Below are 25,756 nucleotides of genomic sequence, written 5' to 3' on the forward strand. Positions count from 1 at the left end.
TCCTCTACATTGGAGAGACCAAACGTAAACTGGGCGACCGCTTTGCAGAACACCTGCGGTCTGTCCGCAAGAATGATCCAAACCTCCCTGTCGCTTGCCATTTTAACACTCCACCCTGCTCTCTTGCCCACATGTCTGTCCTTGGCTTGCTGCATTGTTCCAGTGAAGCCCAACGCAAACTGGAGGAACAACGCTTCATCTTCCGACTAAGCACTTTACAGCCTTCCGGACTGAATATTGAATTCAACAACTTTAGGTCGTGAGCTCCCTCCCCCATCCCCACCCCCTTTCTGTTTCCCCCTTCCTTTTTTTCCCAATAAATTATAAAGATTTTCCTTTTCCCACCTATTTCCATTATTTAAAAAAAAAATTTAAAAAAAAACCCCCACTAGAGCTATACCTTGAGTGCCCTACCATCCATTCTTAATTAGCATATTCGTTTAGATAATATCACCAACTTTAACTTTAACACCTATGTGTTCTATTGTACTATTGTCGTTGACATCGTTTGATGATCTGCTTCTATCACTGCTTGTTTGTCCCTACAACCACACCCCCCCTCCACCTCTCTCTCTATCTCTCCGCCCCCCACACACACACCTTAAACCAGCTTATATTTCAACTCTTTCTTGGACTCGAACTCAAGTTCTGTCGAAGGGTCATGAGGACTCGAAACGTCAACTCTTTTCTTCTCCGCCGATGCTGCCAGACCTGCTGAGTTTTTCCAGGTAATTCTGTTTTTGTTTTGGTGCTGTTGTTGTCTGGCGCACTGACCTCTACCTCACAGAGGCTGAGCATCAACTTGCAGACACTTCTTCCTACCTCCCCCTGGACCATGACCCCACCACTGAACATCAAGCCATTGTTTCCAGGACTGTCACTGCCCTCATCACCTCTGGAGATCTTCCTTCCATAGCTTCCAACCTGATAGTCTCCCAACCTCGGACTGCCCGTTTCTACCTCCTACCTAAAATCCACAAACAGGACTGTCCTGGCAGACTGATCATGTCAGCCTGTTCCTGCCCACGGAACTCATTTCTTGACTCCATTCTCTCCCCCCTTGTCCAGTTCCTTCCCACCTACATCCGCAATTCCTCTGATGCTCTACATCATATCAACAATTTCCAGTTCCTTGGCCTCAACCGCCTCCTCTTCACCATGGATGTCCAATCCCTCTACATCTCCATCCCTCACCAGGATGGTCTGAGGGGTCACCGCTTCTTCCTTAAACAGAGGCCCGAACAATCCCCATCCACCACTATCCTCCGTCTGGCTGAACTTGTTCTCACACTGAACAACTTCTCTTTTAACTCCTCTCACTTCCTCCAAATAAAAGGTGTGGCTATGGGCATCCTCATGGGCCCCGGCTATGCCTGTCTCTTTATGGGGTATGTGGAACATTCCTTGTTCCAGTCCTACTCCAGCCCCTCCCACAACTCTTTCTCCGGTACGTTGATGATTACTTCGGTGCTTCTTCATGCTCTCGTCTGGACCTGGAAAAATTTATTAATTTTACTTCCAATTTCCACCCCTCCATCTTTTTCACATGGTCCATCTCTGACACTTCCCTTCCCTTCCTTGACCTCACTGTCTCAATCTCTGGTGATAGACTGTCCACCAATATCCATTACAAGCCCACCGACTCCCACAGCTACCTTGACTACAGCTCCTCACACCCCGCTTCCTGTAAGGACTCCATCCCATTCTTTCAGTTCCTTCACCTCCGTCACATCTATTCTGAAGATGCCACTTTCAAAAACAGTTCCTCTGACATGTCTTCCTTCTTCCTTAACCAAGGTTTTCCACCCACAGTGGTTGACAGGCCCTCAATCGTGTCCGGCCCATCTTCCGTGCATCTGCCCTCACACCTTCCTCTTCCTCCCAGAAACATGATAGGGTCCCCCTTGTCCTCACTTATCACCCCACCAGCCTCCGCATTCAAAGGATCATCCTCTGCCATTTCCGACAACTCGGGCATGATGCCACCACCAAACCCACCTTCCCTTCACCCCCCTGTCAGCATTCTGCAGGGATCATTCCCTCCGGGACACCCTGGTCCACTCCTCCATCACCCCCTACACCTCAACCCCCTTTCATGGCACCTTCCCTTGCAACTGCAGAAGGTGCAACACCTGCCCCTTTACTTCCCCTCTCCTCACCGTCCAAGGGCCCAAACACTCCTTTCAAGTGAAGCAGCATTTCACTTGCACTTCCCTCAATTTAGTCTACTGCATTTGTTGTTCCCAATGCGGTTTCCTCTACATTGGAGAGACCAAATGCTTTGCAGAACACCTTCGGTCTGTTCGCAAGTATTACCCAGACCTCCTTGTCGCTTGCCATTTCAACACTCCACCCTGCTCTAATACCCATATGTCCGTAATTGGCTAGCTGCATTGTTCCAGTGAAGCTCAACGCAAACTGGAGGAACAACACCTCATCTTCTGACCAGGCACTTTACAGCCTTCCGGATTGAATATTGGTTCAACAATTTTAGATCATGAACTCTCTCCTCCATCCCCACTCCCTTTCCGATCCCCCCTTTTTTTTCCAATAATTTATATAGATTTTTCTTTTCCCACCTATTTCCATTATTTTTAAATGTATTTCCATCCATTGTTTTATCTCTACCTTTTAGCCTTTTTTGATTCCTTCACCCCACCCCACTCCCACTAGGGCTATCTGTACCTTGCTTGTCCTGCTTTCTACCCTTAATTATCATATTCCTTAGATAATATTACCACTTTCAACACCTCTTTGTCCTTTTGTCTGTGACATCTTTTGGTTATCGCCACCTATCACTGGCCCTCTGTCCAACTCTACCTGTCCCACCCACTCTTAAACAAGCTTATATTTAACCTCTCTTCTAATTTTACTTAGTTCTCTTTAAGGGTCATTCGGACTCAAAATGTTAACCGTGCTCCTATCCGCAGATGCTGCCAGACCTGCTGAGTTTTTCCAGGTATTTTTGTTCTTGTTTTGGATTTCCAGCATCTGCAGTTTTTTTTGCTTTTATATCACTGGAATCTTTGCAGCAGTAAATGATATGGCCGTGAGAGTCTTCAATTGAGTTGAAGATCCTTCCTCTTCTCAGGTCTTTCCCCAGGTCTCTCTCCTCGATAGAGCAGGAGATTCCTTAGAGAGTCCTAATTTCTTCTCTTTTAGTTCAAGACAATATAACGGTTGATGTCCTTCAGTCATCTCTTTAGCATCAGTCTTGCTTTGAAAAGGTCCTTATAGTTCAGCGGTCCTGAAGTTTACACCCGGATTATCAGCATTCCTGGAAAGCTGCTGTCCCATTTTACCACAGAAAAGAGGAATGCCTGCATTTCTGTAAAATGTCTTCCCAGGCTCTGCATAAACATAGCTCATCTAGTATCAATCCCCTGCCTTTTCCCTGTGGTAATAGATTTTTTTCTATTCAGATAATTCTCCAATTCCCTTTAGAAAGGCACGATTGACCTCACCTCCACCACACTCTCAGGCAGTGAAGTCCAGATCCTAACCATTTGCTGCATAAGAAGCTTTTTCCTCATGTCACCTTTGGTTCTTTTGCCATGAACTTTCCTTAACTTTGTACCCTCTGTTTCTTGACCTTTCTGCTCAATGGGAACAGTTTCTCCCATCTACCCTATCCAGACCCCTCATACTTTTGAACAGCTCCATCAAATCTCTTCTCAATCTTTTCTTCTCTGAAGAGAACAGACCAGCTTCTCCAGCCTATCCTCATAACTGAGGTTCCTCATCCCTGAGAACATTCTTGTCAGTCTCATCTTTCAGATACCTTCACATCCTTCCTGAAGTGTGCTGCCAGAATTGGACATAATGCTCCACATATGGCTGAACCAGTGTTTTATACAGCTTCACTGTAACTTCCTTAATTTTATACCCTTTGCCCCTGTTTATAAGGCCCAGGATGCTATATGCTTTAACTGCACTATTAATCTGTCCTTCCCCCTTCAGTGATTTGTGCATTTCCACCCTCAGATCTCTCTGTCCCTGCACCCCCTTCAGAATTGTATCCTTTATTTTATATTGTCTCTCATCATTTTTCTCACTAAAATGTGTCACTTCGCACTGCTCTGAATTAAATTTCATCGGTGATGTGCCCGTCCATTCCACCACCCTGTCTACTTCTGTTTCCTGTCATTCAACCAATTTTGTATCTCTGTTGCAACAAAAACAAAAATTGCTGGGAAAACTCAGCAGGTCTGACAACATCTATGGAGAGAAAGACAGAGTAAACATTTCAAGTCCGTATGACTCTTCATCAGAACTAAAGAGAAGTAGAAATGTGATGAAATTTAAGCTGTTATAAGGGGAGTTGGACAGGTCAAGCTGAATAGAGGACCAGTGATCGGTGGAGGCTTAGGAGAGATTGCAAAAGTTGTCATAGACAAAAGGTCAATGGGGTGTTGACGGTGGTGATATCAGCTAAAGGATGTGCTAATGGTGACATTAAGGGTAGAAAGCAGGATTGGCAAGTGGCAGATGGCCCTAGTGGGGGTGAGGTAGGGGGAGGGGATTGAAATGGAATAAAAGGTGGGGATAAAACAATAAATGGAAATAAATTTTTAAAATAATACTAGAAATAGGTGGGAAAAGAAAAATATATATTTTAAAAAAGATAAAATTTAAAAACATATATGATTATTAGGAAAAAAATGGATCAAAAAGGGGTGGGCATGGAGGACAGAGTTCATGTTCTGAAGTTGTTGAACTCAAAGTTAAGTCCAGAAGGCTGTAAAGTGCCTAGTCGGAAGATGAGGGGCTGTTCCTCCAGTTTGCATTGAGCTTCACTGGAACAATGCAGCAGGCCAAGGACGGACATGTGGGCATGAGAGCAGGGTGGTGTGTTGAAATGGCAAGCGACAGGAAGATCTGGGTTGTGCTTGCGGACAGACTGAAGGTGTTCTGCAAAGTAGTCACCAAGTCTGCGTTTGGTCTCCCTATCTAGAGGAGACTGCATTGGGAGCAGTGAATGCAGTAGAATAAATTGAGGGAAGTGCAACTGAAGTACTGCTTCTCTTGAAAGGAATGTTTGGGCCCTTGGACGGTGAGGAGGGCGGAATTAAAGGAACAGATGTTGCACCTTCTGCGGTTGCATGGGAAGGTACCGTGGGAGGGGGTTAATGGAGGAGTGGACCAGGGTGTCCTGGAGGGCATGGTCCCTACAGAATGCTGACAGGGTGGGGGGGTGGGGGGGTGGGGAGGGGGGTGGTGGTGAAGGGAAGATGTGTTTGGTGGTGGCATCATGCTGGAGTTGGAGGAAATGGCTGAGGATGATCCTTTGAATGTGGAGGCTGGTGGGGTGATAAGTGAGGACAAGGGAGACCCTATCATGGTTCTGGGAGGGAGAGGAAATGTGTGAGGGCAGAGGCGTGGGAGATGGGCAGGACACGGTTGAAGGCCCTGTCAACCACCGTGGGTGGAAAACCTCGGTTAAGGAATAAGGAAGACATGACAGAAGAACTGTTTTGGAAAGTGGCATCATCAGAGCAGATGCGATGGAGGCGAAGGAACTGAGAGAATGAGATGGAGTCCTTACAGGAAGCGGGGTGTGAGGAGCTGTAGCCGAGGCAGCTGTGGTAGTTGGTGGGCTTGTAATGCATATTGGTCGATAGTCTATCACCAGAAGTTGAGACAGAGAGGTCAAGGAGGGAAGGGAAGTGTCATTGATGGACCATGTGAAAGTGATGGAGAGGTGGAAATTGGGAGCAAAATTAATAATTTTTTCCAGGTCCAGACGAGAGCATGAAGCAGCACTGAAGCAGTCATCGAGGTAACAGAGAAAGAGTTGTGGGAGGGGGCCTGAGTAGGACTGGAACAAGGAATGTTCCACATACCCCATAAAGAGACAGGCATAGCTGGGGCCCATGCGAGTACCCATAGCCACACCTTTTATTTAGAGGAAGTGAGACGAGTTTAAGGAGAAATTGTTCAGTGAGAGAACAAGTTCAGCCAGACGGAGGAGAGTAGTGATGGATGGGGATTGTTCAGGACTCTGTTTAAGGAAGAAGCAGACAGCCCTCAGACAATCCCGGTGAGGGATGGAGATGTAGAGGGATTGGACATCCATGGTGAAGAGGAGGCAATTGAGGCCAAGGAACTGGAAATTGTTGATTGATGTAGAGCATCAGAGGAATTGCGGATGTAGGGGGGAAGGAACTGGACGAGGGGAGAGAGAAGGGAGTCAAGATAGCAAAAAATGAATTCCGTGGGCAGGAACAAGCTGACACGATCGGTCTGCTAGGACTGTCCTGTTTGCGGATTTTGGGTAGGAGGTAGAAGCGGGCCATGCGAGGTTTGGGGACTATGAGGTTGGAAGCTGTGGAGGGAACATCTCCAGAGGAGATGAGGTCAGTGACAGTCCTGGAAACAATGGCTTGATGTTCAGTGGTGGGGTCATGGTCCAGGGGCAAATAGGAGGAACTGTCTGCGATTTGGCGCTCAGCCTCTGCGAGGTAGCAGTCAGTACGCCAGACAACAGCACCACCCTTGTCAATAGGTTTGATGACAAAGCCAGGTTTGGACCTGAGAGAACAGAGTACGGCAAGTTCAGAAGGAGACAGGTTAGAGTGGGTGTGAGGAGCAGAGAAATTGAGATGGCCGATGTCACGCCGACAGTTCTCAATGAAAAGATCAAGAGCAGGTAAGAGGTCAGAGGGAGGGGTCCAGGTGGAGGGAGAATCCTGGAGGTGGGTGAAAGGATCCGTTGAACGAGGGAAGACTCCTGTCCAAAGAAGTGAGCATGGAGATGAAGGCGGCTGAAGAAGAGTTCAGCATTGGGCCGTGCCCGGAATTCATTGAATGAGGGCGTAAGGGTATGAAACTGAGTCCTTTGCTGAGCACTGAACATTCAGCATCACAGAGGGGAAGGTCAGAGGGATGGGAATACATGGCCGGGGCTGGGATTAGAAGATGGGATGGGGTCAGGGGGATGGGCAGGGATGGAGTGTTGGTGTCGGTGAGTTGTTGGAACTTGCGTTCCTTAGCACCTGAAAGAAAGAGACAAAGTTTCTTGTTAAGGCGTCGGATGAGAAAGAATAAAATGAAACTGGGGACAAGGACAGCTTAGAGGTGGCGTGAGTCTGTGCTGCTGGAGGGAGAGGTCAAATGTATTCATATAGCGGCACATGGCACTGAGTGTGGATCTCAGTTTGCGGCGAGAACAGCAGTCTGAGGAGCATTGTATGTCCCGGAGAAACCTGTAATCCTGGGTGGGTTTAAAACATGAGGGATGGACTTCAGTTGGAATCTACGTGCGGTAAGCCGGAGGTGGAGACAGTCACCGAGAAAGGAAATACGGCTGTGAAAATGAGTTTCAGTAAACACCTTGTCAAACACCAAAAGAGAAATGGAAAGCAATAAAGGTGAACAGGGCAAAAGAGACAAGCGGCAATCCTGTCGGAGAGAAGAATCACACAGAATCACACAATGCAGAAGAGGCCCTTTGGCCCATCGAGTCTGCACCGACACGTGAGAAAGCTGACCTACCTACCTACCTAATCCCATTTGCCAGCACTTGGCCCATTGCCTTGAATGTTATGACTTGCCAAGTTCCCAACCAGGTACTTTTTAAAGGATGTGAGGCAACCCACCTCCACCACCCTCCCAGGCAGCGCATTCCAGACCATCATCACTCTCTGGGTAATGAAGCTTTTCCTCACATTCCCTCCTAAACCTCCTGCCCCTCACCTTGAACGTGTGTTTCCTTGTGACTGACACTTCAACTAAGAGGAACAGCTGCTCCCTATCTACCCTGTCCATGCCCCTCATAATCTGCCCTTCATAATCTTGTACACCTCGATCAGGTCACTCCTCAGTCTTCTCTGCTCCAATGAAAACAACCCAAGTCTATCCAAGCTCTCTTCATAACTTAAATGTTTCATCCCAGGCAAACATCCTGGTGAATCTCCTCTGCACCCCCTCCAGTGCAATCACATCCTTCCTATAATGTGGTGACCAGAACTGCACACAGTACTCCAGCTGTGGCCTCACCAAGGTTCTATACAACTCCAACATGACCTCCCTACTTTTGTAATCCATGCCTAGATTGATAAAGGCAAGTGTCCCATATGCCTTTTTCACCACCCCACTAACATGCCCCTCCGCCTTCAGAGATCTATGGACACATACGCCAAGGTCCCTTTGTTCCTCAGAACTTCCTAGTGTCCATCCCATCTATAGCTTCCTGTAGCCTAAGACACTCAACCTCACTGTTAACCACCCGGCCAATCTTTGTTCATCCGCAAACTTACTAATCCTAACCCCCTGATCTATGTCGTTTATATAAATGACTAATAATAGGGGACCCAGCACACATCCCTGTGGTACACCTGGTCACCTCCTCAAAAAATTCAATCAAATTTGTTAGGCATAACCTCCCTCTGACAAAGCTATGCTGACTATCCCTGATCAAACCTTGCCTCTCCAAGTGGAGAGAGATTCTCTCCTTCAGAATTTTCTCCAATAGTTTCCCTATCTCTGACGTGAGACTCACTGGCCTGTAGTTCCCTGGCTTATCTCTACAACCCTTCTTAAATCGTGGAACCACATTAGCTGTTCTCCAGTCCTCTGACACCTCCCCCGTGGTGCTGTATTACTTCAGGGTAGGCGTTCCTGGAAGAGAAGTGGCTGTCAATTAAACACTAAAATAAAAGCAAAATACTGCGGATGCTGGAAATCTGAAACAAAAACAAAAATTGCTGGAAGAACTCAGCAGGTCTGACAGCATCTGTGGAGAGAAACACAGAGTTAACGTTTCGAGTCTGTATGATTCTTCTTCAGAACTGAAGAGAAATAGAAATGTGGTGAAGTATATACTGTTTAAGGTGGGTGGGACAGGTGAAGCTGGATAGAGGGCCAGGGATTGGTGGAGGCAAAGGGGAGATTGCAAAAGATGTCATAAAAAGTTCAAAGGGGTGTTGACCATAGTGATATTAGCTAAAGGATGTGCTAATGGGGACATTAAGGGTAGGAAGCAGGACGAGCAAGTGACAGGTGGGGTAGGGGGAAGTGATCGAAATAGGCTAAAAGGTGAGGATAAAACAATAAATGGAAATACATTTTAAAAATAATAGAAATAGGTGGGAAAAGAAAATATATATATAAAAAAATAAAATAAATTGTATCTTTGCTGCCACTGGCCCATTTATTCCATGGGCTTTGTCTTTGTTGAGAAGCATTTTATCAAACAACTTGAACAAGAACAGTGCAGCAATCCCATTACCCTTATCAACTCTTTCTATATATTTCATCAAAAACTCAGTCAAGTTATTTAAGCACGATTTTTCTTTAACAAATCCCGAATGAACCAGTGCTTCAGTGATATACTTTGCTTTCTCACGCTCCTAGGAACGTCGACACACCAGTATTGTTGCTGTGACGTGTGATATTTCATCACGGGCTCGGCGAGTTATAAATGCCACAGCAGCGAACACTGAGAGCCGCAGTCAATGAACCAGAGCCGAGAGGCTGCATCTTCCTCATTCGGTGTTCAGAGTCCGGCTCTTTCTCTCCGACTCTGGGAGCGACATTTTGAAGCAACTTGACAAGTTTTGCCGCAGTTTAGCGGGCAGTCGGTGCCATCCCCTCGACATTTCTGACGAGATGGAGGCGAAGTTGGAGGAAAGTGACCGAGTTAACCCGAGGTTTAAATATCCTAAGTGGATCTCCAGTAACATCAAGGTGAGGGATTGAGTGCGGTCGTGAACAGGTTTCATTCTTTCACAGGTTCACACTCACTCGGTGTCACACCACGTTTATATATGTGAAACATTTCAGCAACGGTATCTTACTGAAAGTGTGAACAAATGATGAACAAAATGATTGTGACTTTCCGCCACAGGTTGCCCTTTTCAGCGCAATTCAACCAAAGTTCACCAATTGGCGCAAAAGAGCCCAACATATCGTGTGTAAATTACCCTCAACGCAAATTCAGTTTCTGCGATCTTTTGCACAAATTTAAAAGAAAATACTACTGGAAGCATCAGAACTCGTCACTTACCCGCATTAAATTAACCACAGGATGAGTGTCTGTCAATTGTGGCCATTAACTTAAAATTCATCTTTTTAGGGCGATGGAAACTAATAGGCGCCTTTTGAAAGATTTTAAGTTTTCTTAATTAACTAAGAAGCTGACAAGTGTAAACCAGTATAAATTGCAAGTGATTTTTCTTCAATTTTTAAAATCAGTTATTTAAATTCAAGTTGCTCCCAGGCATTGGACGAGTAACTGATTAAAAATGCTTGTTTTTTGTGATAAGTCCATCTTAATTGTTAAAACTCCAGTTTCAACAGACCATTCTTTAAAAGCATCAGGGATTATTTTCTGAAGTAGAATTTAAAATACAATTCTATTCTAAATGTTGCCCATTCAGATATTGGCTCAGGTCTTCCGCAAAGTGACAATTATCATCGGATTGCCGCTCCGCTCCTACTTTTCCATGCGCCGAGGCTGCTCCACATTTCTGGCCGGCTGTCCCAAGCTTAGTTTCCTTCAGAAATGTGGAGCGGAGGTGGGGTGGGGGTAGTCAATTGCATAGTTACCCAGGAGTTAAACTAGGTTATTTTCTGTCTAATAATTCCAGGTCAGTGTGTCTGAACTGTGCAAAGTCTCCGACTCTAGCTTGGGGTTGGAGACTTTTTTGGAGGGTCCCGAAGAGCAGAGGAATTTCCCATCAGAAATTCAAATTTCCCAGGCACTTCCCACAGACATCACTGCGTCCACGTATATTTTGTCTTGTGCGTCCGGTCTCTGACGATCTGGAGACCAGACGATTCATTTAAAAATTATTTTGAGCAATAACATGAGAGGAAAACAACACTCCTCCAGACAAGTGAAGGTGAAGCTTTGAGCACAATTTGAGCCTGGTGTTAAATGAATCTAATACAAGACAGTGTCTTGTCATGGAGTGTACTAGAACCTAATGCAAGATACTGTCTTGTAATGGAGTATAGTCGAATCTTCTATTGCAGGAGTTTAGAATATGAGCAAGATATTATACAGAAGCAACTTCCACCTCAACTAATTACAGGGGCGACTTTGTCTTTAAGTGAGGGACAGTCCCAGTGGTGTATCAACCTGGTGATAGTAGAGAGTTAGCCAGACATTGTCTTGTTTGAAACCAGGAGCGAAAGGCAAAAGCTATACTAATGTATAGATGGAGAGACAAGGGATGGCCCAAGGCTTAACTTTTTAGCACAGCTCCCCCACAGTCCAACCTTCAGGCTTAGAACGAGCTTTTTCATGTACTTCACTCCCACTGACATACAGCAGGAAAACAGAGATAGCCTTCAAGCACAAAGTTCTGACCTGTAGAATTGCTAAATATACGAAGGGGGATATAATTTCCCCCAGAAATGTTTGTGGAAGAAAACGTTTAAGAAACCTACAACAAGGGATATACTTTTTAAGTATTTTTTTTAAGAGTTGTGCTTGAAATGGATAAATTATTATTTTTATTTTTCTCTAGGCTTTGAGTCTTACTTTATCAAAGAAGAGGTTTTAAGGGAGGTTTTAAGAATTAGGGTAGAGTGAGTGAGAGGTTTAGGGAAGGAAACTTAGGGCCTAGACAGCTGAAGTAATGACCTCCAATTGTGGAGCAAAGGAAATCAGGAATATGCAAAAGTCTAGTATTGGGCAATGAGAGTGACAGGCTGCTGGAACTGGCCCTGCCCTGGCACAGACTTTCCACAAGGGGGCCCCTTGTCGATGAACTGAGTGAGAACCCAATTGATATACTACTTCTCCCTGGTTGAGAGTTGCTGAGATTAATTGCACTGTACTTGCCACCACCCCAAAGGTTACATCCAATTCCTTGATTATTAACTTACAAAATTGTCACTGTATGATATATGCAAGCATGCCTTTCTACGCTGCCAACCAAATTAAAGTTGGGTTTGCATGCTGTACTCTGTGATGTATTGGAAACTCCTGAATCAATATATGTGGGTGGGCTATTTCACAGTGACAGGCATCGCAGCCAAGCCTGTCTTTGCTGAACCTAATTACTGGATAACTATAAGAAACAGGAACCTTGGATATTTCTTTTTATCACCCTCACCCAGAGACATTGCAGCCATTTCGAGCTTAGCCACACAATCAGGGACTGAATCCAAGGATCTGGCCTGCATGCATCGGATCAACAGTGGGTAATCCATTTATCAGTCTAGTTGTCCAGGGAGTCTTGACTTTTGCTTGTGGCAGAATGTTATGGTTTCAAGTCCCACTGCAGAGACTTGAGCACAGAAGCTAGTGTACTCCAAGTGTGGTATGGATGCATTTGAGGGGAAACTACACTAACATATGAGGGAGAAGGGAATGGAGGGTTACGATGGTAGATTTCAATGAAGAAAGATGGCAAGAAGCTCAAGTGGAGCATAACCACCAGCATGGACTGGTGGGCTGAATGGCCTGTTTCTTTGCTGGATATCCTATATATTCCTGTGAGTGCAGCACTCACTGTACTAATCAGAGGCGCCATTTTTCAGAAGAGATGCGAAAGCAAGGCCCCATCAAACAACATCACTAAAATAGATTATCTGATGATGATCAACTTGTTGTTTTAGGGAGGTTGCTGCGCACAAATTAGCTGTTATGTTTCCTGCACCACAATTGTAATTACAGTCCAAACATGTATAAGTAATTATGACATGCTGTGGGACTTTTTGAGGTTGCAAAAGCTGTTTGAGAAATGCAAGTCTTTCCAATGACAGATAAATATTCTGATTGGCCAGAAAATCTGTTTTAGTGATGTTGGCTGAGAGATGAATATTGACCAGGACACTGGGAACAACTGCCCTGCTATTCTTCAAATAATCCATAACGTCTTTTCCTTTATGTTCAAGGGAGGGTTGCTCTCACAGTGCAGTACTCTCTCAGAATGACACTGAGATTGCAAACTCATTTCTTAAGAAAGCAAGGCAAAAAAAAGTAGAGGACGAGATAATGTAAGGGGACAAATCATAGAATTCTTGAAATTTACAGCACTGAGTCAAATTAGTCCACAGTGACTGTGCCAGCCAGAAAGTGCAACTCAGCCAAATCGCACCTTCCAGCAATGGACCTGTTAACTATGTTGGGCACAAACTTTTAAGCGCGTATCCATGTCATTTTGAAATGCATGAAGATCTCGACCTCTATGATCCTGTAAGGCAGCAGGTTCCAGAACCTACACTACACTGGTCCCACTAAAACATGAAGAATTTCTGTAAGTAGCTGTCACCTCTGGCTGGGAAACTGTTCACCCTCCCCCGACACTGCTCACGCCACCTCCCCCCGACACTCCCCACCCTCCACCCCCCGACACTCCCCACCCTCCCCCCCGACACTGCACATCCTCCCCCCCGACAATGCTCACAATCCCCACAGACTCTGCTCACCCTCCCCCCCGACACTCCCCACCCTCCCCCCCGACACTCCCCACCCTCCCCCCCGACACTGCTCACAATCCCCACAGACACTGCTCACCCTTCCCCCGACACTGCTCACCATCCCCCCCGCGACACTGCACATCCTACACGCCGACACACACCACCTTCCCCCCCCGACACTGCTCACCCCCCCCGACACTGCTCAACTTCCCCCCGACACTGCACATCCACCCCCAACGACACTGCTCACCCGCCCCCCCCCCACACTCCCCATCCTACCCCTGCGACACTGCTCACAATCCCCCCTTCACATTGCTCACGCTCCGCAAACGACACAGCTCACCCTCCACCCCGACACAGCTGAACCTCCCCCATTGACGCTGTTCAACCTCCCCCCCACTCCTCAACCTCCCCCCGACGCTGCTCACCCTCCCCCCCACTGCTTACCCTCCCCCCGACACTACTTACCCTGCCCCCCGACACTGCTTACCCTCCCCCCGACACTGCTCACCCTCCCACCCGACACTGCTCACCCTCCCCCCGACACTGCTCACCCTCCCCCCGACACTGCTCAACTTTCCCCCCCGACACTGCTCACCGTCCCCCCCGACACTGCTCACCCTCCCCCCCGACACGGTTCACCCCGCCCGACACTGCTCACCCTCCCCCACGACAATGCTCACCCTCGACCCCCGACACAGCTCAACCTCCCCCCCGACACTGCTCAACCCCCCGACACTGCTCACCCTCCCCCGCGACACTGCTCACCCTCCCCCCCGACAATGCTCACCCTCCCCCCCCCGACACTGCTCACCCTCCACCCCCGACACTGCTCAGCCTCCCCCCCGACACTGCAAAACCGCCCCGCCGACACTGCTCACCCTCCACTCCCGACACTGCTCACCCTCCCCCACCGACACTGATGACCCTCCCCCCGATACTGCTCACCCTCCCCTCCAGAAACTGCTCACCCTCCCCCCTGCGTCACTGCTCAACCACCCCCCCCCGACACTGCTCACCCTCAACCCCCGACACTGCTCAACCTCCCCGCTGACAGTGCTCACCCCACCGACACTGCTCACCCTCCCCCCCGACACTGCTAACCCTCCCCACTGCGACACTGCTCAACCTCCCCCCTGACAGTGCTCACCCCCCCGACACTGCTCACCCTCCCCCCCGACACTGCTCACCCTCCCCCCACCGACACTGCTCAACACCCCCCCGACACTGCTCACCCTCCCCCCCGACACTGCTCACCCTCCCCCCGCGACACTGCTCACCCTCCCCCCACCGACACTGCTCAACACCCCTCCGACACTGCTCACCCTCCCCCCCCGACACTGCTCAACCTCCCCCCGACACTGCTCAAACCCCGACACTGCTCACCCTTCCCCACCGACACTGCTCACCCTCCCCCCGACACTGCTCACCCACCCCCCCGACACTGCTGACCCTCCCCCACGTCATGGTTCACCCCCCCCCCGACACTGCGCACCCTCCCCCACGACACTGCTCACCCTCGATCCCTGACACAGCTCACCCTCCCCCCCCGACACTGCTCACCCTCCCCCGCGACACAGCTCGCCCTCCCCCCGACACTGCTCACCCTCCCCCCGACACTGCTCACCCTCCCCCCCCGACACTGCTCACCGTCCACCCCCGACACAGCTCGCCCTCCCCCCGACACTGCTCACCCTCCCCCCCACCGACACTGCTCACCCTCCCCCCGACACTGCACATCCACCCCCCACGACACTGCTCACCCTTCCCCCCCCCAACACTCCCCATCCTACCCCTGCGACACTGCTCACAATCCCCCCTTCACATTGCACACGCTCCGCAAACGACACAGCTCACCCTCCACCCTGACACTGCTGAACCTCCCTCATTGACGCTGTTCAACCTCCCCCCCACTCCTCAACCTCCCCCCCGACGCTGCTCACCATCCCTCCCGACACTGCTCACCCTCCCCCCCGACACTGCTCACCCTCCCTCACGACAATGCTCACCCTCGACCCCCGACACAGCTCAACCTCCCCACCGACACTGCTCACCCCCCCCGACACTGCTCACCCTCCCCCTCGACACTGCTCACCCTCCACCCCGACACTGCTGAACCTCCCCCATTGACGCTGTTCAACCTCCCCCCCACTCCTCACCCTCCCCCCCGACACGGTTCACCCCGCCCGACACTGCTCACCCTCCCCCACGACAATGCTCACCCTCGACCCCCGACACAGCTCAACCTCCCCCCCGACACTGCTCAACCCCCCGACACTGCTCACCCTCCCCCACGACAATGCTCACCCTCGACCCCGGACACAGCTCAAACTCCCCACCGACACTGCTCACCCCCCCCGACACTGCTCACCCTCCCCCCAACACTGCTCACCTTCCCCCCCGACACTGCAAAACGGCCCCGCCGACACTGCTCACACTCCACCCCCGACACTGCTCACCCGCCCCCCCCGACAATGATGGCCCTCCCCCCCGATACTGCTCACCCTCCCCTCCAGAAACTGCTCACCCTCCCCCCGTGTCACTGCTCAACCACCCCCCCCGACACTGCTCACCTCCCCCCCGACACTGCTCAACACCCCCCCGACACTGCTCACCCTCCCCCCCGCGACACTGCTCAACCTCCCCTCCCGACACTGCTCACACCCCCCCCAGACACTCCTCACTCTCCCCCCCCGACACTGCTCACCCTCCCCCCCGACACTGCTCACCCTCCCCCCAGCGACAATGCTCAACCTCCCCACTGACAGTGCGTACCCCCCGACACTGCTCACCCTCCCCCCACCGACACTGCTCAACACCCACCCGACACTGCTCACCCTCCCCCCACCGACACTGCTCAACATCGCCCGACACTGCTCACCCTCACCCCCGACACTGCTCACCCTCCCCCCACCGATACTGCTCAACACCCCCCCGACACTGCTCACCCTCCCCCCCCGACACTGCTCACCCTCCCCCCCCGACACTGCTCAACCTCCCCCCGACACTGCTCAACCCCCGACACTGCTCACCCTTCCCCACCGACACTGCTCACCCTCCCCCCGACACTGCTCACCCACCCCCCCGAGACTGCTGACCCTCCCCCACGTCATGGTTCACCCCCCCCCCCGACACTGCGCACCCTCCCCCCGACACTGCTCACCCTCCCCCCCACCGACACTGCTCACCCTCCCCCCGACACTGCTCACCCTCCCCCCGACACTGCTCACCCTCCCCCCAACACTGCTCACCCTCCCCCCCGACACTGCAAAACCGCCCCGCTGACACTGCTCACCCTCCACCCCCAACACTGCTCACCCTCCCCCCACGACACTGATGACCCTCCCCCCCGATACTGCTCACCCTCCCCTCCAGAAACTGCTCACCCTCCCCCCCGCGTCACTGCTCAACCACCCCCCCGAAGCTGCTCACCCCCCCCGACATTGCTCAACACCCCCACGACACTGCTCACCCTCAACCCCCGACACTGCTCAACCTCCCCGCTGACAGTGCTCACCCCCCCGACACTGCTCACCCTCCCCCCCGACACTGCTAACCCTCGCCACTGCGACACTGCTCAAACTCCCCCCTGACAGTGCTCACCCCCCCGACACTGCTCACCCTCCCCCCCCGACACTGCTCACCCTCCCCCCCGCGACAATGCTCAACCTCCCCACTGACAGTGCGCACCCCCACGACACTGCTCACCCTCCCCCCACCGACACTGCTCAACACCCCCCCGACACTGCTCACCCTCCCCCCACCGACACTGCTCAACACCCCCCCCGACACTACTCACCCTCCCCCCCAGACACTGCTCACCCTCCCCCCCGCGACACTGCTCACCCTTCCCCACCGACACTGCTCACCCTCCCCCGGACACTGCTCACCCACCCCCCCGACACTGCTGACCCTCCCCCACATCATGGTTCACACCCCCCCGACACTGCGCACCCTCCCCCACGACACTGCTCACCCTCGATCCCTGACACAGCTCACCCTCCCCCCCCGACACTGATCACCCTCCCCCCCGACACTGCTCACCCTCCCCCGCGACACAGCCTGCCCTCCCCCCGACACTGATCACCCTCCCCCCGATAATGCTCACCCTCCCCTCCACACACTGCTCACACACCCCACCGCGTCACTGCTCAACCACCCCCCTCGAAACTGCTCAACTTCCACCCGACAGTGCTCAAACCCCCGACACTGCTCACCCTCCCCCCGACACTGCTCACCCTCCCCAAGACACTGCTCACCCTCTCCCCGACACTGCTCACCCTCCCCAAGACACTGCTCACCCTCCCCAAGACACTGCTCACCCTCCCCAAGACACTGCTCACCCTCCCCCCGACACTGCTCACCCTCACCCCGACACTACTCACCCTCCCCCCCGACACTGCTCACCCTCCCCCCTGACACTGCTCACCATCCCCCACCGACACTGCTCACCCTTCCCCACCGACACTGCTCACCCTCCCCCCGACACTGCTCACCCACCCCCCCGAGACTGCTGACCCTCCCCCACGTCATGGTTCACCCCCCCCCTCCGACACTGCGCACCCTCCCCCCGACACTGCTCACCCTCCCCCCCACCGACACTGCTCACCCTCCCCCCGACACTGCTCACCCTCCCCCCGACACTGCTCACCCTCCCCCCAACACTCCTCACCCTCCCCCCTGACACTGCAAAACCGCCCCGCTGACACTGCTCACCCTCCACCCCCAACACTGCTCACCCTCCCCCCACGACACTGATGACCCTCCCCCCCGATACTGCTCACCCTCCCCTCCAGAAACTGCTCACCCTCCCCCCCGCGTCACTGCTCAACCATGCCCCCGAAGCTGCTCACCCCCCCCGACACTGCTCAACACCCCCACGACACTGCTCACCCTCAACCCCCGACACTGCTCAACCTCCCCGCTGACAGTGCTCACCCCCCCGACACTGCTCACCCTCCCCCCCGACACTGCTCACCCTCCCCCTGACACTGCTCACCCTCCCCAAGACACTGCTCACCCTCCCCCCAATAATGCTCACCCTCCCCCCCGACACTGCTCACCCTCCCCCCCGACACTGATCACCCTCCCACGCCGATACTGCTCACCCTCCGCTCCAGACAGTGCTCACCCAACCCCCCGCGACACTGCTCAACCACCCCCCCACGACACTGCTCACCATCCCCCCGACACTGCTCACCCTACCCCCCGACACTGCTCACCCTCCCCCCGACACTGCTCACCCTCCCCAAGACACTGCTCACCCTCCCCCCAATAATGCTCACCCTCCCCGCCTCGACACTGCTCAACCTCCCCCCTGACAGTGCTCACCCCCCCGACACTGCTCACCCTACCCCCCGACATTGCTCACCCTCCCCCCATGATACTCCTCACCCTACCCCCCGACACTGCTCACCATCCCCCACCGACACTGCTCTCCACCCCCCGACACTGCTCACCATCCCCCACCGACACTGCTCTCCACCCCCCCGACTGCTCACCCTACCCCCCGACACTGAGCACCCTCCCCCCACGACACTGCTCACCCTCCCCCCACGACACTGCTCACCCTCCCCCCACCGACACTGCTCACCATCCCCCACCGACACTGCTAACCCTCCCCCCCAACACTGCTCACCCTCCCACCGACACTACTCACCCTCCCCCCCGACACTGCTCACCCTCCCCCCCGACACTGCTCACCCTGCCCCCCACACTGCTCACCCTCCCCCCGACACTGCTCACCCACCCTCCCGACACTGCAAAACGGCCCCGCTGACACTGCTCACCCTCCAGCCCCGACACTGCTCACCCTCCCCCCCCGACACTGATGACCCTCCCCCCCGATACTGCTCACCCTCCCCTCCAGAAACTGGTCACCCTCCCCCCCGCGTCACTGCTCAACCATCCCCCCCGACACTGCTCACCCCCCCCGACACCGCTCAACACCCCCCCCGACACTGCTCACCCTCCCCCCCGCGACACTGCTCAACCTCCCCCACCGACACTGCTCACACCCCCCACGACACTGCTCAACACCCCCCCGACACTGCTCACCCTCAACCCCCGACACTGCTCAACCTCCCCGCTGACAGTGCTCACCCCCCCCCGACACTGCTCACCCTCCCCCCTGACACTGCTAACCCTCCCCACTGCGACACTGCTCAACCTCCCCCCTGACAGTGCTCACCCTCCCCCCCGACACTGCTCACCCTCCCCCCCCGACACTGCTCACCCTCCCCCCTGCGACAATGCTCAACCTCCCCACGGAAAATGCGCACCCCCCCGACACTGCTCACCCTCCCCCCACCGACACTGCTCAACACCCCCCCGACACTGCTCACCCTCCCCCCACCGACACTGCTCAACACCCCCCGACACTGCTCACCCTCCCCCCCCGACACTGCTCAACCACCCCCCCCGAAGCTGCTCACCCCCCCCGACACTGCTCAACACCCCCACGACACTGCTCACCCTCAACCCCCGACACTGCTCAACCTCCCCGCTGACAGTGCTCACCCCCCCGACACTGCTCACCCTCCCCCCCGACACTGCTAACCCTCCCCACTGCGACACTGCTCAACCTCCCCCCTGACAGTGCTCACCCCCCCGACACTGCTCACCCTCCCCCCCCGACACTGCTCACCCTCCCCCCCGCGACAATGCTCAACCTCCCCACTGACAGTGCGCACCCCCACGACACTGCTCACCCTCCCCCCACCGACACTGCTCAACACCCCCCCGACACTACTCACCCTCCCCCCCAGACACTGCTCACCCTCCCCCCCGCGACACTGCTCACCCTTCCCCACCGACACTGCTCACCCTCCCCCGGACACTGCTCACCCACCCCCCCGACACTGCTGACCCTCCCCCACATCATGGTTCACACCCCCCCGACACTGCGCACCCTCCCCCACGACACTGCTCACCCTCGATCCCTGACACAGCTCACCCTCCCCCCCCGACACTGATCACCCTCCCCCCCGACACTGCTCACCCTCCCCCGCGACACAGCCTGCCCACCCCCCGACACTGATCACCCTCCCCCCGATAATGCTCACCCTCCCCTCCACACACTGCTCACACACCCCACCGCGTCACTGCTCAACCACCCCCCTCGAAACTGCTCAACTTCCACCCGACAGTGCTCAAACCCCCGACACTGCTCACCCTCCCCCCAACACTGCTCACCCTCCCCAAGACACTGCTCACCCTCTCCCCGACACTGCTCACCCTCCCCAAGACACTGCTCACCCTCCCCAAGACACTGCTCACCCTCCCCAAGACACTGCTCACCCTCCCCCCGACACTGCTCACCCTCACCCCGACACTACTCACCCTCCCCCCCGACACTGCTCACCCTCCCCCCTGACACTGCTCACCATCCCCCACCGACACTGCTCACCCTTCCCCACCGACACTGCTCACCCTCCCCCCGACACTGCTCACCCACCCCTCCGAGACTGCTGACCCTCCCCCACGTCATGGTTCACCCCCCCCCCCCGACACTGCGCACCCTCCCCCCGACACTGCTCACCCTCCCCCCCACCGACACTGCTCACCCTCCCCCCGACACTGCTCACCCTCCCCCCGACACTGCTCACCCTCCCCCCAACACTGCTCACCCTCCCCCCTGACACTGCAAAACCGCCCCGCTGACACTGCTCACCCTCCACCCCCAACACTGCTCACCCTCCCCCCACGACACTGATGACCCTCCCCCCCGATACTGCTCACCCTCCCCTCCAGAAACTGCTCACCCTCCCCCCCGCGTCACTGCTCAACCATGCCCCCGAAGCTGCTCACCCCCCCCGACACTGCTCAACACCCCCACGACACTGCTCACCCTCAACCCCCGACACTGCTCAACCTCCCCGCTGACAGTGCTCACCCCCCCGACACTGCTCACCCTCCCCCCCGACACTGCTCACCCTCCCCCCGACACTGCTCACCCTCCCCAAGACACTGCTCACCCTCCCCCCAATAATGCTCACCCTCCCCCCCGACACTGCTCACCCTCCCCCCCGACACTGATCACCCTCCCACGCCGATACTGCTCACCCTCCGCTCCAGACAGTGCTCACCCAACCCCCCGCGACACTGCTCAACCACCCCCCCGCGACACTGCTCACCATCCCCCCGACACTGCTCACCCTACCCCCCGACACTGCTCACCCTCCCCCCGACACTGCTCACCCTCCCCAAGACACTGCTCACCCTCCCCCCAATAATGCTCACCCTCCCCGCCTCGACACTGCTCAACCTCCCCCCTGACAGTGCTCACCCCCCCGACACTGCTCACCCTACCCCCCGACATTGCTCACCCTCCCCCCATGATACTCCTCACCCTACCCCCCGACACTGCTCACCATCCCCCACCGACACTGCTCTCCACCCCCCGACACTGCTCACCATCCCCCACCGACACTGCTCTCCACCCCCCCGACTGCTCACCCTACCCCCCGACACTGAGCACCCTCCCCCCACGACACTGCTCACCCTCCCCCCACCGACACGGCTCACCATCCCCCACCGACACTGCTAACCCTCCCCCCCAACACTGCTCACCCTCCCACCGACACTACTCACCCTCCCCCCCGACACTGCTCACCCTCCCCCCCGACACTGCTCACCCTGCCCCCCACACTGCTCACCCTCCCCCCGACACTGCTCACCCACCCTCCCGACACTGCAAAACGGCCCCGCTGACACTGCTCACCCTCCAGCCCCGACACTGCTCACCCTCCCCCCCCCGACACTGATGACCCTCCCCCCCGATACTGCTCACCCTCCCCTCCAGAAACTGGTCACCCTCCCCCCCGCGTCACTGCTCAACCATCCCCCCCGACACTGCTCACCCCCCCCGACACCGCTCAACACCCCCCCGACACTGCTCACCCTCCCCCCCGCGACACTGCTCAACCTCCCCCACCGACACTGCTCACACCCCCCACGACACTGCTCAACACCCCCCCGACACTGCTCACCCTCAACCCCCGACACTGCTCAACCTCCCCGCTGACAGTGCTCACCCCCCCCCGACACTGCTCACCCTCCCCCCTGACACTGCTAACCCTCCCCACTGCGACACTGCTCAACCTCCCCCCTGACAGTGCTCACCCTCCCCCCCGACACTGCTCACCCTCCCCCCCCGACACTGCTCACCCTCCCCCCTGCGACAATGCTCAACCTCCCCACGGACAATGCGCACCCCCCCGACACTGCTCACCCTCCCCCCACCGACACTGCTCAACACCCCCCCGACACTGCTCACCCTCCCCCCACCGACACTGCTCAACACCCCCCGACACTGCTCACCCTCCCCCCCCGACACTGCTCAACCTCCCCCCCGCGACACTGCTCACCCTTCCCCACCGACGCTGCTCACCCTCCCCCCGACACTGCTCACCCACCCTCCCGACACTGCTGACCCTCCCCCACATCATGGTTCACACCCCCCCGACACTGCGCACCCTTCCCCACGACACTGCTCACCCTCGATCCCTGACACAGCTCACCCTCCCCCCCCGACACTGATCACCCTCCCCCCCGACACTGCTCACCCTCCCCCGCGACACAGCCCGCCCTCCCACCGACACTGATCACCCTCCCCCCGATAATGCTCACCCTCCCCTCCAGACACTGCTCACACACCCCACCGCGTCACTGCTCAACCACCCCCCCGCGAAACTGCTCAACTTCCACCCGACAGTGCTCAACCCCCCCGACACTGCTGACCCTCCCCCACGTCATGGTTCACACCCCCCCGACACTGCGCACCCTCCCCCACGACACTGCTCACCCTCGATCCCTGACACAGCTCACCCTCCCCCCCCGACACTGATCACCCTCCCCCCTGACACTGCTCACCCTCCCCCGCGACACAGCTCGCCCTCCCCCCGACACTGATCACCCTCCCCCCGATAATGCTCACCCTCCCCTCCAGACACTGCTCACACACCCCACCGCGTCACTGCTCAACCACCCCCCCTCGAAACTGCTCAACTTCCACCCGACAGTGCTCAACCCCCCCGACACTGCTCACCCTCCCCCCGACACTGCTCACCCTCCCCAAGACACTGCTCACCCTCCCCCCGACACTGCTCACCCTCCCCAAGACACTGCTCACCCTCCCCAAGACACTGCTCACCCTCCCCCCGACACTGCTCACCCTCCCCCCGACACTGCTCACCCTCCCCAAGACACTGCTCAACCTCCCCCCGATAATGCTATCCCTCCCCGCCTCGACACTGCTCAACCTCCCCCCTGACAGTGCTCACACGCCCATGACACTCCTCACCCTACCCCCGACACTGCTCACCATCCCCCACCGACACTGCTCTCCACCCCCACGACACTGCTCACCATCCCCCACCGACACTGCTCTCCACCCCCCCGACACTGCTCACCCTACCCCCCGACACTGAGCACCCTCCCCCCACGACACTGCTCACCCTCCCCCCACCGACACTGCTAACCCTCCCCACCGACACTGCTCACCCTCCCACCGACACTACTCACCCTCCCCCCCGACACTGCTCACCCTCCACCCCGACACTGCTCAACCTCCCCCACCGACACTGCTCACCCTCCCCCCACTGACACTGCTCACACTCCCCCCGACATTGCTCACCCTCCCCCCGACACTGATCACCCTCCCCCCGACATTGCTCACCCTCCCCCCTACACTGCTCACCTTCCCCCCACCGACACTGCTCACCCCCCCCGACACTGCGCACACTTCCCCACCGAAACTGCTCACGCTCCCCCCGACACTGCTCATCCTCCCCACGACACTGCTCACCCTCCCACCCCAAAACTGCTCACCCTCGACTCCCGACACGGCTCAACGTCCCCCCACCGAAACTGCTCACCCCCCCGCTCCGACACTGGTCACCCTCGACCCCCGACTCTGCTTACCCTTCATCGCCCCGACACTGCTCACCCTCCCCCTGACACTGCTCACCCTCCCACCCTGACACTGCTCACCCTCCCCCCACCGACACTGCTCACCCTCCCACTCTGACACTGCTCACCCTCCCCCCACCGACACTGCTCACCCTCCACCTACCGAAACTGCTCACCCTCCCCCCCGCCACTGCTCACCCTCCCACTCTGACACTGCTCGCCCTCCCCCCAGCGACACTGCTCACCCTCCCCCCGACACTGCTCACCCACCCCCCGACACTGCTCACCCTCACCCCACTGACACTGCTCACCCTCCCCCCGACACTGCTCACCCTCCCCCCCGACTCTGCTCACCCTTCACGCACCGACACTGCTCACCCTCCCCCACCCGACACTGCTCACCCTCCCCCCGACAGTGCTCAACCTCCCCACACCGAAACTGCTCACCCTCCCCCCCGACTCTGCTCACCCCCACGCTCCGACACTGCTCACGCTCCCCCCCCGACACTGCTCACACTTCACCCACCGACAATGCTCACCCTCCCCCCGAAACTGCTCACCCTTCACCCCCGACACTGCACACCCTCCTCCCCGACACTGCTCACCAACACCCCGACACTGCTCACCCTCCCCCACCGAAACCGCTCACCAACCCCCCAAACACTGCTCACCAACCCCCCAACACTGCTCACCCTCCCCCCCGACACTGCTCACCCACCCCCCCGACACTGCTCACCCGCCCCTCACCGAAACAGTTCACCATCCCCCCCGACACTGCTCACCCTCGACCCCCGACACTGCTCACCCTCGCCTCCGACAATGCTCACCCACCCCCCGACACTGCTCACCCTCCCCCCACCGAAACCGCTCACCATCCGCCCCGAAACTGCTCACCCTCGACCCCCGACACTGCTCACCCTCCCCCCACCGAAACTGCTCACCCTGCCCCCCGACACGGCTCAACCTCCCCCCACCGAAACTGCTCACCCTCCCCCCCGACTCTACTCACCCTCCCCACCCGACACTGCTCACCCTCCCCCCTGACTCTGCTCACCCTCCCACCCCGACACTGCTCACCGTACCCCCCGACACTGCTCACCCTCCCCCCGACACTGCTCACCCTTCACCCCCTGACACTGCTCACACTCCCCCATACACTGCTCACCCTCCCCCCCCGACACTGCTCACCACCCCCCCGACACTGCTCACCACACCCCCGACACTGCTCACCCTCCCCCCACCGACACTGCTCACCCTCCCACCCCGACACTGCTCACCGTACCCCCCGAAACTGCTCACCCTCCCCCCCCGACACTGCTCACCCTCCCCCCCCGACACTGCTCACCCTCCCCACCGACACTGCTCACTCGCCCCACCAACACTGCTCACCCTCCCCCCCCGACACTGCTCACTTGCCCCACCGACACTGCTCACCCTCCCCCCGACACTGCTCACCCTCCCCCCCCGACAC

General features: G+C 56.2%; 1 protein-coding gene across 5 annotated transcripts in view; it reads left to right on the top strand.

Moving 5' to 3' along the window:
- The first annotated feature begins 9,419 nt into the window (after nt 1-9,419).
- The window catches only part of slco2a1 (solute carrier organic anion transporter family, member 2A1), a 344,648-nt gene continuing 328,311 nt past the window's right edge, over nt 9,420-25,756 (top strand). For 3 of the 5 annotated variants that reach the window (XM_041216224.1, XM_041216253.1, XM_041216243.1), the window contains exon 1: nt 9,421-9,687. In XM_041216224.1, coding sequence (XP_041072158.1) covers nt 9,610-9,687 — 78 coding nt within the window. In that variant the 5' untranslated portion in view covers nt 9,421-9,609. Of the gene's footprint in view, nt 9,688-25,756 lie in introns of all 5 variants that reach the window. The other 2 variants (XM_041216217.1, XM_041216234.1) reach the window with 1 other exon arrangement.

This window comes from Carcharodon carcharias, chromosome 2, assembly GCF_017639515.1.
Source record: "Carcharodon carcharias isolate sCarCar2 chromosome 2, sCarCar2.pri, whole genome shotgun sequence".
Lineage (NCBI taxonomy): Eukaryota > Metazoa > Chordata > Chondrichthyes > Lamniformes > Lamnidae > Carcharodon > Carcharodon carcharias.